This window comes from Vitis riparia, chromosome 3 (genome assembly GCF_004353265.1).
Source record: "Vitis riparia cultivar Riparia Gloire de Montpellier isolate 1030 chromosome 3, EGFV_Vit.rip_1.0, whole genome shotgun sequence".
Lineage (NCBI taxonomy): Eukaryota > Viridiplantae > Streptophyta > Magnoliopsida > Vitales > Vitaceae > Vitis > Vitis riparia.
In genome coordinates, this window is record NC_048433.1 from 12,753,879 (window position 1) to 12,767,617 (window position 13,739).

The window sequence follows — 13,739 nt, forward strand, 5'->3', positions numbered from 1 at the left end:
GTAGTTGGATTAAACTTTGGTGGATGTGCTTTGGGCGCCCCAGGGCAACTTGAGACTGGTGTGAATCATCAATGTTCAGTAATCAAAGCATACTCTAAACTTGCAGGTGATGGTTTTGCTATCAAGACTGAGATTGTAGTGCTTCTAGAGGGCGCCTTGTACAAGCAAAAGGTTTGGGCTTGTCCAATATTGTGGTGGAGGAGGATCCTATTGTTGTTTTCTCATGGATAGCTAAAAAGGAAAGAGGCTCATGGAGACTTTATAGGTGGCTGCACTAAATATTCTATACCTTTACAAAGTTGGGTTGCTCCATTTGGTGGGTTCCTTACTTAGCTAATCAGGTGGCATGTGAACTAGCTGAAAGAAGAGCAAAGCAATTGGTTTCTTTTTTTGGAGATTATGTGGCTCCTTAACTCTATCTAATGTTTGTTTCAAATTTTGTTTTACTTTTTGTAATCTCTCCTGTTTGTTCAGCTATATGGGAGTCCATGTAAGGGAATCTATTCCTTAGTTTTTGATCTAAGTGAGTACATTGTGGAAGGATGTCTCCTTGATCTTTTTAATTAATAGAAAAGATCTATTGGGTTTTTGATTTAAAAAAAAAAAAAAAAAAACAAAAGGTAGGTGTTGGCCATTCTCAGCTACATGTTCTTAGTGATGCAACTACTTGCTCCTTGTGGTTGAATTAGACTGCTCAATAATGAAAGTGGCTATTTCTACCACTATTGCATCAGTTGTTGCAGTACTTATATACAACTAACATCTGAAATAGATAAATGTATTAATCCCCACTAATTTGAATATAAAATCTGGTTTTAGTTAATAAACCAGGGACATCACATCCTACCCTTAGAAAGAAATTTCCTCCTTAGATTTTTAACCAAATTTACCTAAGGAAACAAAAAGTTACACAGGCTCGATTCCAATTCCCTGGTAGCCTCCTCAACCCTATGATATTATCACAAGATCTTTTTATTCCCAGTTTAGCTTATTTTTGTGATCATTTTGTAAGTTAAAGAAGGATGATCACTCATTCTTGTTAACTCATCTACACTGGGCATGATTTGATCACCCGCAAACCATTTTTCTGGGACAAGGGAAAACAAACCTGCTTTTTGCAGGCTGGCTGACCTGGGCTAGATTTTCTTTGCTTGTATTTGGGCAAATTCCAGTAGGTGTCTTCTATGCAGTAGGATCCAAGTGGGTAGGCAGAAGATAATCAGTAGACACTATTTTATTCACGAAGATGGGAGTAGCTGCTAGTATCTTTTCACTTACAACTAATTCAAACAAAGAGAAGAAAGGGAGAGGTTTCTTATTGTTGGGGATGTAGTTTTTCCTCCTTTTTCCTTGCTTTTTTTTTTTTTTTAATTGCCATATGACAGTTCCTCCCCATTTGTTTAAATTTAAAAAAAAGAAATCAATAATGCCTCTGTTTCCTATCTGTGAAAAAAAGGAGAAAATAGAAGTATTAAAAAAAAAAAAAAGGGGAGAAGAAAACAAGAGTTCAGAGGCATAAATGTTAGTTTAAGAAACTGGATATTCCAGGCATTCACCTATACCAAAAGCTCAATGTGGTCTGACTGTAAGTCATATATGCACTTTGCTTCAGAGAAAAAACTGGGGGTGATAAATTTTTAGGGTGTGGTTTTCATTAATATTATACATATAAAAACATCGAAAACTAGATTTTGAGATTTCAACTTCACAAAATATGATATCTTAATATTTAGATTCTTCATAATATCTACAAAATCGATTTAGCTATAATTTTTAGTTTCAAGTAGATGTATGTATGGTTGATATCTATGTATTTATATGCCCACTTTCAAAGTTCTAACCTTACTAAGTTCATTGGTCCCTCCCTTTAAGGGGAAAAATTCCAAAAGAAGATGTAATATATCAAGCAAAGTTTTTATTCACCATCACATTTAAGGTGACGATGAAAATTATTCAAATAACAACTGCCAGTATTCATTACAAGAATATGTTTACTCATGTTTGAAATTTTCATTGGAATGTATCACATTTTTTCCTGGAGGATTATTTCCTCTCTTCCATTTTATCATAAATTCTAACTATAAATTAAATTTTATACCATTAATGTAATATTTTTTTTTTAAAATTTAATTTTCCTTAAAAAATACTAAACATAGTCAAAGGTGCATATATATAGTTGTATCATGTATCAAATCACGTATCCTTAAATACAGTTAACATAGATTGTAATAGTGATACTATCATTTTTCATTTTACACAAAATTGGCATCCTATTGGTTATGGTATTGTGTATTTTAAGTTTTTAACAACTATTTATTTATTCTCCTTTGGTTTCTAATAGTCAAATTACTAATCTGATGCACAGGATTTGCTGGAAACTGCTGTAGCTCTAGTTGATCATTTACCTGTACCAGTGGATAATTCGTCTATCAACCCTGATGAGCAGGTAACCCTAGATAGGGGAACAGTTAATTCAAATGACAAAGGTAAATTAGGTACACATTATTGTTAAGGAATTTGTGAGCAAGAACTCATGAGAAAATGTTTGCCCTTTCCTATATGTTCTAAAAAATGTATTTAAAAAAAAAAAGCCAAATTGGTGTAAAGTCAATCAAGCTGATTGCTTCTTTCTGTACCAATAAGGAAACAATTGCATTTCTCTATAACTAATAAAGGTATATGATATGGCTCTTGAGGTCTTAGTCGAGTTGTAAAGGGCTTAGAGGGGTTTGTGGGCAGTTCAGGTTCAAGTCCTAATGAGGAAAAAAATTGTATATATATATGCATTGTGTGATAAGCATTCAATCAGAGATCTCAGAGGACTATATAGACACTCCCACCTTTGGCACATCATGTTGAATCTTATTAGGGTTGGACTGCTCTCCTGGCTTATAGCTCAGGCAATTTTATGGTTGTTGAGATTATAAGAGCAATTATACGAAATGTCATAGGAACACTATTGGAGAGATTGTACGAAAGATTGTCGGAGAAATTGTGGGAATATGTTAGATTTTTTTCCTTTTCTTTTACTATTATAGGCTAAAAACACCCTTGTAACTTTATTCAGAATTTGCAAAAAATATGAGATGAATTCCCTTCTTTTTAGTATTCTCTTTTCAATATGGTATTTAGAGTATAGTTGTTCTAAAGCCACCATCTCTCCTTGATAACTATCCAAACTCTCCTTACATTGTTGCTATCTTTTTACATTTTTTTCCCCTTAATCTCAGTCTCATCAGATCTTAAAACTTGATTTCATTCTCATATAATATGGGTAAAAACATGCCAATCAAAAAGTCACTTTTCTATCTAGTGTCAAATTAAATGCGCCTAACTATCATCTATGGTCTCCGGCAATAAAAGTTTTCTTGAAGGCATGTAGTAAAATTTTTCATTCAGTCATTTAAAGATACAAATGTAAAGTTCATTGATGCTTAGACAAAGAGAGTGCACAAGTCGTAACTTGACTTGGAAATAGTATAACCAATGGTGTTTAATAGGGGTGTCATATGTCTTAGTTCTACTAAAGATAGTTGGAATTCATTGGCTTAAATGTATTCTTCTCTTGTATTTATGAACTCTATAAAAACTTATTGTCTTTCCAAAAAAGTGATAGATTAGTTCAATAATATTACTCAAAATTAAAGGGCATGTGAAAAGATGTTTATTAGCCCTTGACTTCAGATTTAGAGATTCAAAAGCACCAGTAAGAACAATTTTGCATGGCCAAATTCATCATTGGTCTTCAACAAGGGCTTGAACCTATACACTCATAGATTCTTTCCAATGAAAAGTGCCCATTATTGGAGACACTTTTACCAAAGTTTACCATGTCATCCTAAATCTACCACACGAGACAAATCTGATACATCAACTCTTAGTACTCTTGTTAGTTGCCAAATTCTTGCATATGGAGGTCATGGAGGACATGGAGGTTGTACAATTGTAGTGGCTAAAGGGGTTATGCCATCAACCAATGCACTTACTATGTCCAAAGCAACCATATTGTGGACTTCTATTTCATGGTACACCTACATGGACTAATCAGGCTACTGTTGAGGGGGAGATACTTGTGACTATTGTTGAGTAGCTAGTTACACTTTCAAAATCAGAATATGATTATCTTGTCAAACATTCTATTCTTTCATCTACCTCCATTGCCACTATGGGTAATTTAGGTAATACTTCATTTTTCAACCAACTTTGGAATTATAAATTTTAGGGCATTTGATCGAGACAGGATTTTTTTCCTTCTTTCCAATCTTTATCATCCTTTGTGACTATTGTGAGCAGGTATAAATCTCCTATTCATGGGATTTTACACTTTCATCTAATTTTATATACCCCTAATTTCCTTCTAAAACTTTTTTGGCCTATTAACAAACTTGTTCCTCACTTGAGCTGTTCAATCATATTTTATCATTTACGTTGGATCTTTCAGGATTTAAAGGCAAAGAGGGCGATTGGTGGGAATTTGATAAGGGTGAACTCAACTACTTTAAGTTGTTCTACAAGTCCTTAACTCTCCATACTATTGTCTCCCCATACTAGTGACACTTTAGTCTTGGTTGCTTTTCCTTTGCTAGCCCTATCGATTACTTCATACTTATGTTCCTTTACACTCTTAAATTGTGAAAGTTGTGAGCTCAGTAAACATCATAGAGCTACTTTTGAATTGTACTCAGTTGAGCTACGTTTACATCCTTTTGATTTGGTCAGGTTTGATATTTGGGGTCTAGCTAGAACTATTGTCTTATTTGTCTATTGTTATTTCATTTTATTTATGGATGATTTTTTTTATATGACTTGGTTGTATGCCCTCAAAACACAGAACTCAAGCATTTGATGTTTTTGAATCTTTTTATGTTGAAAATACCACTCAATTAAATGTTAAATTAAAAATTATTAGGCTTGACTATGCCCTTGAATATGAATATTCTCACTTTTGGTGCCATCCTTGAGTTAAGGGTTATTATCAAGGTTTTCAAAGGCGTATCTCAGGCGCGCCTTGAAGCGCGCCTTAGGGCTAGGCGAGGCAAAAACGCCTTGACGCGTAAATAATAAAACGCAATGCAAGAAAGGCGTACGCCTTTTCCACTGAGGTGTGTCCGAGGTGCGCTTTGATCGCGCCTTTTACGCTCCGAGAAGAAGGCGCACGCGTTGTAGAAGCTGATGTGGCCATGAAGAAATTTAAAAAAAAAGCCCTAACTGATCCCTAAAGCAAAACCCGAGTCCCGATTGAAGGCAAACAGAAATTGGGAGAAAAACTCCAAAAGGAAACCCTACCTGAAGCGGCGACGGAGTGCTTAACCTCAGGCGACGACCAATCCAGAGCTTCTTCTCTAGCGACGACCAATTGCAGAGCATCTTCTCCGGCGGCGATCCTTCTCGTTCATCTCCAGGTATGTCGCGATCTCCCTTTCTTCGTGTCTCTGATGCTTCCCCCTCTCGGCTTCATCTTGTTCTTCATCTGCCATGGTTTTCTTCATCTTCCATGGCAGTCGACTTGACGCAGAGAGGTTGGCTCTTTCTTGGCAGTCGGGGTCTCCTTCTCGTTCTCGTTCATCAAATTTTTTTTTTTTAATCAAATGCCATCCATTTATATGCATATATATATATATATATATATATATATATATATATATATATATATATATATATTTAAATCATTTGACCCCAATTTTGACCAGCTCTCTACGCAGAGAGGCTGGCTCTCTCTTGGCAGTCCGGGTCTCCTTCTTGTTCTCGTTCATCAAATTTTTTTTTTAATCAAATGCCATCCAATATATATATATATATATATATATATATATATATATATATATATATATATATATATATATATAATATCTATTTAAATCATTTGACCCCAATTTTGACCAGCTCTTTGTCTGAGACTCTCAACCAGCAGCCGTTTCTCCTTCACCATTTATATTTTGTAAATATTCTAGCTTAAAATTATTTTTATAATTCTGGTTTAATTTTATTTTTCACCCAAACCATTTTTATTTTCTAAATATTTCAGTAAATTGGCTGCTTTAAATTATTTTTTTATTTTTGGTTTAATTTTATTTTTCACCCAAATTTTCTTTATTTCATTATTAGATTCTAATTGAAATTTATGTGTATAATTTTAAAATTCTTCTAAAACAAATATTGGTTTTTTAAAATTAAAACCAATTAAATTTTGAATTTCATTTTTAAATTCCTTTCAATTATGTCTTATTATTATTTTTTAGTCAATTATATTATTATATAGAAATTTGAATATTATTATTGGTGTTTTTTTTTTTAAGAATGAGTTCCTCTGATTCGAAAAATTCAAGAAAAGATTTTGTGCGAAAGTATGTTATTGAAGTTACCGGGGAGCAATATTTAAGATGTAAATTTTGCAATCAAAGATGCACGGGAGGGGTGAATAGACTCAAGCATCACTTAGCCGAAACTCATCATGGTATGAAACCATGCAACAAGGTTAGTGAAGATGCTAGATTGGAATGTAAAGAGGCATTGACCAATTTTAAGGATCAAAAAACGAAAAGAAATGAATTGCTCCAAGAAATTTGTATGGGTCCAACTTCAATGCATAAGAGTGCCTTGTCTAAAACAATAGGGACATTAGGGAGTGGGAGTGGGAGTGGGGAACCTATTCCTAGGGGACCCATGGATAAATTTACCACTTCACAACCTAGACAAACTACTTTGAATTCAAAGTGGAAGCAAGAAGAAAGGAAGGAAGTGTGTAGAAAAATTGGTAGATTCATGTATTCAAAAGGTCTCCCATTCAACACTGTGAATGATCCTTATTGGTTTCCTATGATAGATGTTGTTGCAAATTTTGGGCCCGGGTTTAAGCCTCCATCTATGCATGAATTGAGGACATGGATTCTTAAAGAAGAGGTGAATGACCTAAGTATCATTATGGAAGATCACAAAAAAGCTTGGAAACAATATGGATGTTCAATTATGTCGGATGGTTGGACAGATGGAAAGAGTAGGTGTCTTATCAATTTTTTGGTGAATAGTCCTGCTGGCACTTGGTTTATGAAATCAATTGATGCTTCTGATACAATAAAAAATGGGGATTTAATGTTCAAATATCTTGATGAGGTGGTTGAAGAAATTGGAGAGGAGAATGTTGTGCAAGTCATCACTGATAATGCCTCTAATTATGTGAATGATGGAATGAGGCTTATGGAAAAAAGGAGAAAATTGTGGTGGACTCCTTGTGCTGCTCATTATATTGATTTGATGTTGGAGGATATTGGAAAGCTAAATGTTCATGCCACTACACTATCTCGAGCTAGGCAAGTAGTGAAGTTCATATATGGGCATACTTGGGTTCTTAGCTTGATGAGAACATTTACAAAAAATCATGAACTTCTTCGTCCAGCAATTACACGATTTGCTACTGCATTTCTTACTCTCCAAAGTCTTTATAAGCAAAAGCAAGCTCTTATAGCAATGTTCTCATCAGAAAAATGGTGTTCAAGCACATGGGCTAAAAAGATAGAAGGTGTGAAAACTCGAAGTACGGTGTTGTTTGATCCAAATTTTTGGCCTCATGTTGCTTTTTGCATAAAGACCATTGTTCCATTAGTTAGTGTCTTGAGAGAGGTTGATTCAGAGGAAAGACCAGCCATGGGTTATATTTATGAGTTGATGGATTCAGCTAAGGAGAAGATTGCATTTAATTGTCGGGGTGTGGAGAGAAAATATGGCCCAATTTGGAGAAAAATTGATGCAAGATGGACTCCGCAACTTCATCGACCTTTACATGCAGCAGGTTATTATCCTAATCCTCAATTGCAGTATGGAGATAAGTTCTCTAATGCTGATAAGGTGAGGAAGGGATTATTTGAATGCATGGATAGGATGTTGGATTATCAAGAACGTTTAAAAGCTGACATTCAGTTGGACTCATGACCAAGCAATGGGTGAATTTGGGAGTCGTATTGCAATTGATTCTCGAACATTAAGAAGTCCTACAAGTTGGTGGATGCGTTTTGGAGGTTCAACACCGGAGTTGCAAAAGTTTGCTATTCGAGTCCTTAGCCTTACTTGTAGTGCTTCGAGATGTGAAAGAAATTGGAGCACATTTGAGTCGGTAATACTTCTATTTTTGTAAATTTTTATACATATATTTCTATGTCAATGTTAGAGAACCTTATTTCATTTTAACACATAAATTTGATACTTTTATTATTTGTAGATCCATACAAAAAAAAGAAATAGACTTGAACATCAAAGGTTGAATGCTCTAGTGTATGTAAGATACAACACTAGATTGAGAGAGCGAAGTCTACAAAGGAAACAAAATGTTGATCCGATTTTGGTAGAGGAGATTAATTCGGATGATGAATGGATTGCGGAGAAAGAAGATCCCCTCCTCCTCCTTGATCTTTGTTGGCTTCAAGATAATGAGTTATTTAGTATTGATGCCATTAGAGCTGTCATCCAACTCCCAAGAGACTGAAACATCATCGGATCACATGGTTTCTTCACATTCCTACAAAAGGAAACATAATGAAGGACCAAGTAAGTACTCAAAAATTGAAGTCATAAATTTGATTAAATTTAATAAAAAAACTTATAATATTTACACTTAATTAATTCTTTATGCTAGGTACAAGTGGAGGCAAAGGCAAAGAGAAGGAGTTGAATTTGACACCAATTGATGAAGATGAAGATTTACATGAAATGGGGATACATGATAGTGGACATTTTCCTACTATTGATACATTGGATGAGGATGATGATGACCTTGAGGATGAGGATTTAAGTTGAAACAATTGACTCTAGTTATTATTTTATGACTTAGTTATGGATTTTTGTAAAAGTTTAGAACTATTATTATGGTTGACTCTATTTTCCATTTCATGACTTAGTTATGGTTTTTTGTTAAAGTTTGAAACTATTAGTATAGTTGAATCTAGAATTTATTTTATGACTTTGTTATGGTTTTTTTGTGAAAGTAGGGTACTAGTATGCTTTTTTTATTTATGATTCTAATGAATTGTTTTCATGTTTCTATTTATGCTATTTTATTTTATATATTTAAAAATATTAATTAATTATATAATGTGAGGCTTAAAAAGCTTACGCCTCAACGCCTCGAGGCTTACGCCTCAACGCCTCGAGGCTTACGCCTCGCCTCACGAACACAAAAACGCCTCGCCTTATGCTTTCGCCTTTAAAAACTTTGGTTATTATTAACAAAAAATTGTGTGATGATACACCTCAACAAAATGGAATTACTAAAAGAAAGATCGATCTTATTGTTGTTGTTGTTGTGCTTAATGTTTCAAATGAATGTGTCAAAATTTTTTGGGGAGATGTTCTTCGATCAGCTTTCTATTGAATAGAATGTCTTTTCAAGTTCTTCATGATAAGTCCCCATTTTAGATATTGTGTCATGACCAAGAACTTTTCCTTTTTCTTCTTAAGAGTTTTTAAGAGTATCCATTTTGTTCATAAATTGAGTTAAAATCACGACAAACTTTGACATTTTGACCCCACAAATGCATATTTCTTGAGTATTCTTGAATGTGATGCTATGGTTCTACTTTGTGAAAACAGTGTTAAGTTGATGTATCCTTTTTTTAAGGATCTACCTTATTATTCTAAGGCAGGAAGTAAATTGTCTAAGCCTCTTATTTTAGAATTAGTTCATCCTACGCAAATTGTCAGCATTTCATCTTATGAGAAGTTTTATGTTCACAAATGAAACAACATTCTTCTCTAAAAGCAATGGAATGCCCCTTGTCACCTCTAGAAGTCCTTGTAGAGTCTTTAATTCTGCTTCTAATCTTCCCATTGTTTGTGGTAAACGTACATACATTTGTACTAAACATCATGGTCTCTTATTGTTGAATTACCAATTTTCCTAGATGCTTAATCTTGTAGGATTTGGACCCACAATGTGTATCATGCACTCTAACACTTATGATCGTTTTAAAGCCTTCTCTATATCGCTTTCTTCTATTACTTTTCCTAAATCTTACGATGAAGCTCTTTTTCATTCTGGCTAGAGGTGAACAATAGAAGTGGAAATGCATGCTTTAGAGTGCAATCACACCTAAGATCTTGTTCCTAAGCCTATTGATGCTCAAGTTGTTAGTTGTCATTGGCTCTTTACCACAAAGCACAACCCTAATGAGATAGTTGATAAATTGAAGACTTGATTGGTGGTTGAAGGATTTAGGTGGTGGTTGTTTTTTTTACTTAATTCTAAATAGAACTTAAAACTAAATAGTTCTTAATAGTATTAAATATTAAGTTGTTTGTTTTTGTAACATTTTATTTCTATTAAACATTAAAAAGTAAAGAAAAACCAACATGTTGCTTTTTCCATTTAGAAAAACCAAATATTTTGGCTTTTTTTATTTAGCAAAAAAATTTGTAATAAGTCGTGAAAAAATAGAAAAACAACTGAAAGCAAATTGCTTTAAGCAAAAAGCTAAAAAAACAAACACCCTCTTAGTCTAAGGCTTTTTCTTTTGTAGCTAAATTGAATTCTATGCAAGCTATTGTACCTATAGCAGCAAATCTAGATTGCCCCTTGGCCAACTTGATGTAAAAAAAAATGTTTTCTTTCATGGAGACTTAAATGAAATAGTGTTTATGGTTTAGCCACCTAGGTTTAAGTCCAATGGGGAGTATATTTGTTAACTAAAGCAGTCTATTTGGACATGAACAATCCCCTTTTGCATGGTTTGAAAAATTCAGCAAAGTGGTAGTATCTCATGACATGACCAGAAGTGAAGCTGATAATTCATTGTTTGTTAAAGGAACAAAACATGACACTGTAATTATCATTGTTGTGTAGATGATGTTGTTATCACTTGAAGTCATTGGAAGGGGATTAATAATTTGATTCATCATCTTACCACCAATTTCACACTAAATATCTCAGTAAGCTTTGTTATTTTCTTGTCTCAAAGGTATTTACTTGCCTCAAAAGGAAGTACACTCTTAATATTTCAAGAGATACAAGTTATCTTGGTGTGAAACCTCTTACTATACCTATAGAGACCAATCAAAAGTTGATCAATGATGATGAGTTAGTGGATGATCCTAGATTGTATAGGAGACTACTGAGAAAGTTAATTTATTTAATTATTACTTGCCAAATATCTCTTACGTAGTCAGTGTTGTAAGCCAAATAATGATCACTCCACAGGTTTCTCACTTGAATGCAATCAAACGGATTTTGAAATATATGAAGGGAACTCATAGTCATGGCTTTCTCTATCAATCCTTGGGACATTTTCGCATTGAAGGATATGCTTACTTTGATTGGGCAGGATCTCCTCATGATAGGAAATCAACAATTGGTTATTGCATTTTTCTTGTAGGTAATCTCATAACCTAGAGTAAGAAACAATTAGTTGTGATTCCTTCTAGTGAACAGGTGAGTATGAAAACCTTGTTGAAAAACACAGTACTTGAATTGACTTTGTTGAAAACCTTTTGCAAGAAAATTGGCATACCATAATTAAATCCAACTCTATTGAAACAATCAAGCAGTCCTTCATATGGCTAGCAATCCTGTTTTTTATGAAAGGACAAAAAATACATCAAGTTAGATTGTTAATTTGCTCAAAAGTGGAGTCAAAAGAAATTGTTATTTCATTTGTATGATCTAAGAATCAACTGGTGGACATCTTCACTAAAGCTGTTTCGAAAGCAACTCTTGACTCTTGCTGTGATAAGGGGGAACTGTTAATATCTACATTTCATCTTAGGAATAGTGCTGAGATCATAGGAGCAATTGTAGGAGTTACTAAGAAAAGATTGATAAAGAGATTGTAGGAAAAATTGTGGAAATATTCTAGTTTTATTTCCTTTTCTTTTACTGTTATAGACTTGTAAATACCCTTATAACTTTATTCAAAATATACAGAAATATGAAATGAATTCTCCTTTTTCCAACGCTTTCTTTTCAACAATGCTGGCAGACTTGCTATGATGGAGCCTTAATGCTGAAATTTTATATGGGAACTGCACTCATCATAGTCTGTTAGGTTGGACTTTTGTCTGTGACGAATTGTTTCTTGAAGCTAGGTGGTATTTATCCTTTTTATTTTGTTTTAAATTGTTCCCTTGTGAAGACACCTCCTTAATGATTTTGTTTCTTATGGAAGAACACATACATAGGCACATGTGGTGGGTTCACATTCCTTAAAAGAATAATGAGAAAAAATCTTGCTGCAAATGTAAAAGAGTAGTTGCTTTGGTTTTTTGAAGATCTTTATTCTATTGTTGTTTATTAAATTATCTTTGAAATGGTGGCTTACCTGTCCTGTAGTTTTGGGAGGATGATCTCCAATTTTACATAAGCTGCAAGAATCTGGTATAAAGCTTTCTTATTGAAAAACTTTTGCTTTTTATGTCGCTATATATTGGGACTTGCAGGAGAATACAGAAGTGCTTGCCAATGTTTCAGGGACAGATTTTGAGATTCCTACGAACTTTGACGAGCAGGTATTAGTTTTTTAGTATTGTGACCTCAAGCTTATGAGAGACTAGCTGTATACTTAATTTGGGTTTCAAAAACTTTAAATTTAGGTTACTCTCAAAAGTTCATGAATACCAACTTACAGGTTGACGTTGGTGATTCCAACATGGCAACTGACTGGCCTGAGAATTGAGATCATACCATGTGCTCATGACATTGGACTCTTTTTAAGTGCATGGTCTTGTCTGACCTGGACAAAGATGCAATTTACATTTATGGAGATGATATATGTTGATAGAGCGAATTTTCTTGCTTATAAGTTTCTGGACATCCATCTTAGAACTTCATTCAATTTATATATTATGATCAGTTTTACATGTGGTTTTCTTGGCTTTTCTCGGCTTTTCTATCCTTATCATCCATTTTTTTTTGCTGGATTCTGTTGATAACATTGGTTGGCATTTTGATCATGTAATTCACCTACTTGAAAGGATTCTCTCATGAGAGCTCTCATAGGTGGTCAATAATTGCCTGTAAGGTTTTGCTGGAGCTCTTCCATGAGAAGCGAGAGGGGCATTATAGAGTTCTCTTTTTCATCATTATCTCAAAATTAAATTCTTCTGAAATAATATCACACTTCTGGAGCCTTCCTCTTCTAACAATCTTTGTTTTGATGAAGCCAAATGTAAGTATCCCCTTTGTTTTATGTTCTTGGAAATATACATATTTTCTGTCTAGAGTACATTGTGATTGAATTTTGGGGAGAAATTCAATAGAGTTTTTATTTTCCTTGTGCAAATGCTGAATGCCCCAAGATTTTGGTTTAGGTTTGAAATCAAGAAAAAAACTCTGAATGTATGATTATTAGTGTTAAAAGAAAAAAGAATAGTGGAAAAGAAAAAATGCAATTTTGTTAAACTTTGATTTAATAGGAAAGAAATAAAAGGAAAATGTGATCTTGATTACTTGTTGGAGGTTGGGCTTTTTGACAGATGAGTTTGATGGCAGCCATTTTTCCTCCTTTGAACCTTTCTTTTCATGCACTAGGTGGTATTATTGATGTGGAAGCAAACCCATTCTTCAAGATCATAGGTAGTCTCTCGAGTGGATCGAAGTCAGCCTTAGCCTCGTTTGGGCAGCTGTTATATTGTTTGCATTGCATCTAGATTTGATCATGTTGTCAGAATTCCCAGTTTCATAGAAAGAAACACCAAAGCCATTTTCTTACAGTTAGTTGATACTTGTTAGAATCACAAGTGGGTCATCTCTTTAAGGTGTT

The 13,739-nt window shown here is 34.0% G+C and overlaps 2 protein-coding genes across 10 annotated transcripts in view; both read left to right on the forward strand.

Annotated features, from left to right (window-relative positions):
- Positions 1-12,852, forward strand: part of LOC117911207 (GATA transcription factor 19-like) — a 51,396-nt gene extending 38,544 nt beyond the window's left edge. For 3 of the 8 annotated variants that reach the window (XM_034825458.1, XM_034825463.1, XM_034825467.1), the window contains 4 exons: positions 2,366-2,446; positions 11,183-11,357; positions 12,418-12,486; positions 12,606-12,852. In XM_034825458.1, coding sequence (XP_034681349.1) covers positions 2,366-2,446; positions 11,183-11,357; positions 12,418-12,461 — 300 coding nt within the window. In that variant the 3' untranslated portion in view covers positions 12,462-12,486; positions 12,606-12,852. Of the gene's footprint in view, positions 1-2,365; positions 2,447-4,441; positions 4,484-11,182; positions 11,358-11,960; positions 12,218-12,417; positions 12,487-12,570 lie in introns of those variants that run through there. The other 5 variants (XM_034825465.1, XM_034825464.1, XM_034825459.1 and 2 more) reach the window with 5 other exon arrangements.
- Positions 6,308-8,887, forward strand: LOC117911206. Of its 2 annotated transcripts, XR_004650852.1 has the most exons (3): positions 6,308-8,107; positions 8,213-8,538; positions 8,627-8,887. XR_004650852.1 is itself a non-coding variant. In XM_034825457.1 (2 exons), exons 1-2 carry the CDS (start codon positions 8,355-8,357, stop codon positions 8,785-8,787), a joined length of 345 nt encoding a protein of 114 aa, XP_034681348.1. In that variant the 5' UTR covers positions 8,163-8,354; the 3' UTR covers positions 8,788-8,887. The 2 variants fall into 2 exon arrangements, 1 of the variants encoding a protein (XP_034681348.1); XM_034825457.1 differs by lacking the exon at positions 6,308-8,107 and having other exon boundaries at positions 8,163-8,538.
- Positions 12,853-13,739: the final 887 nt, after the last annotated feature.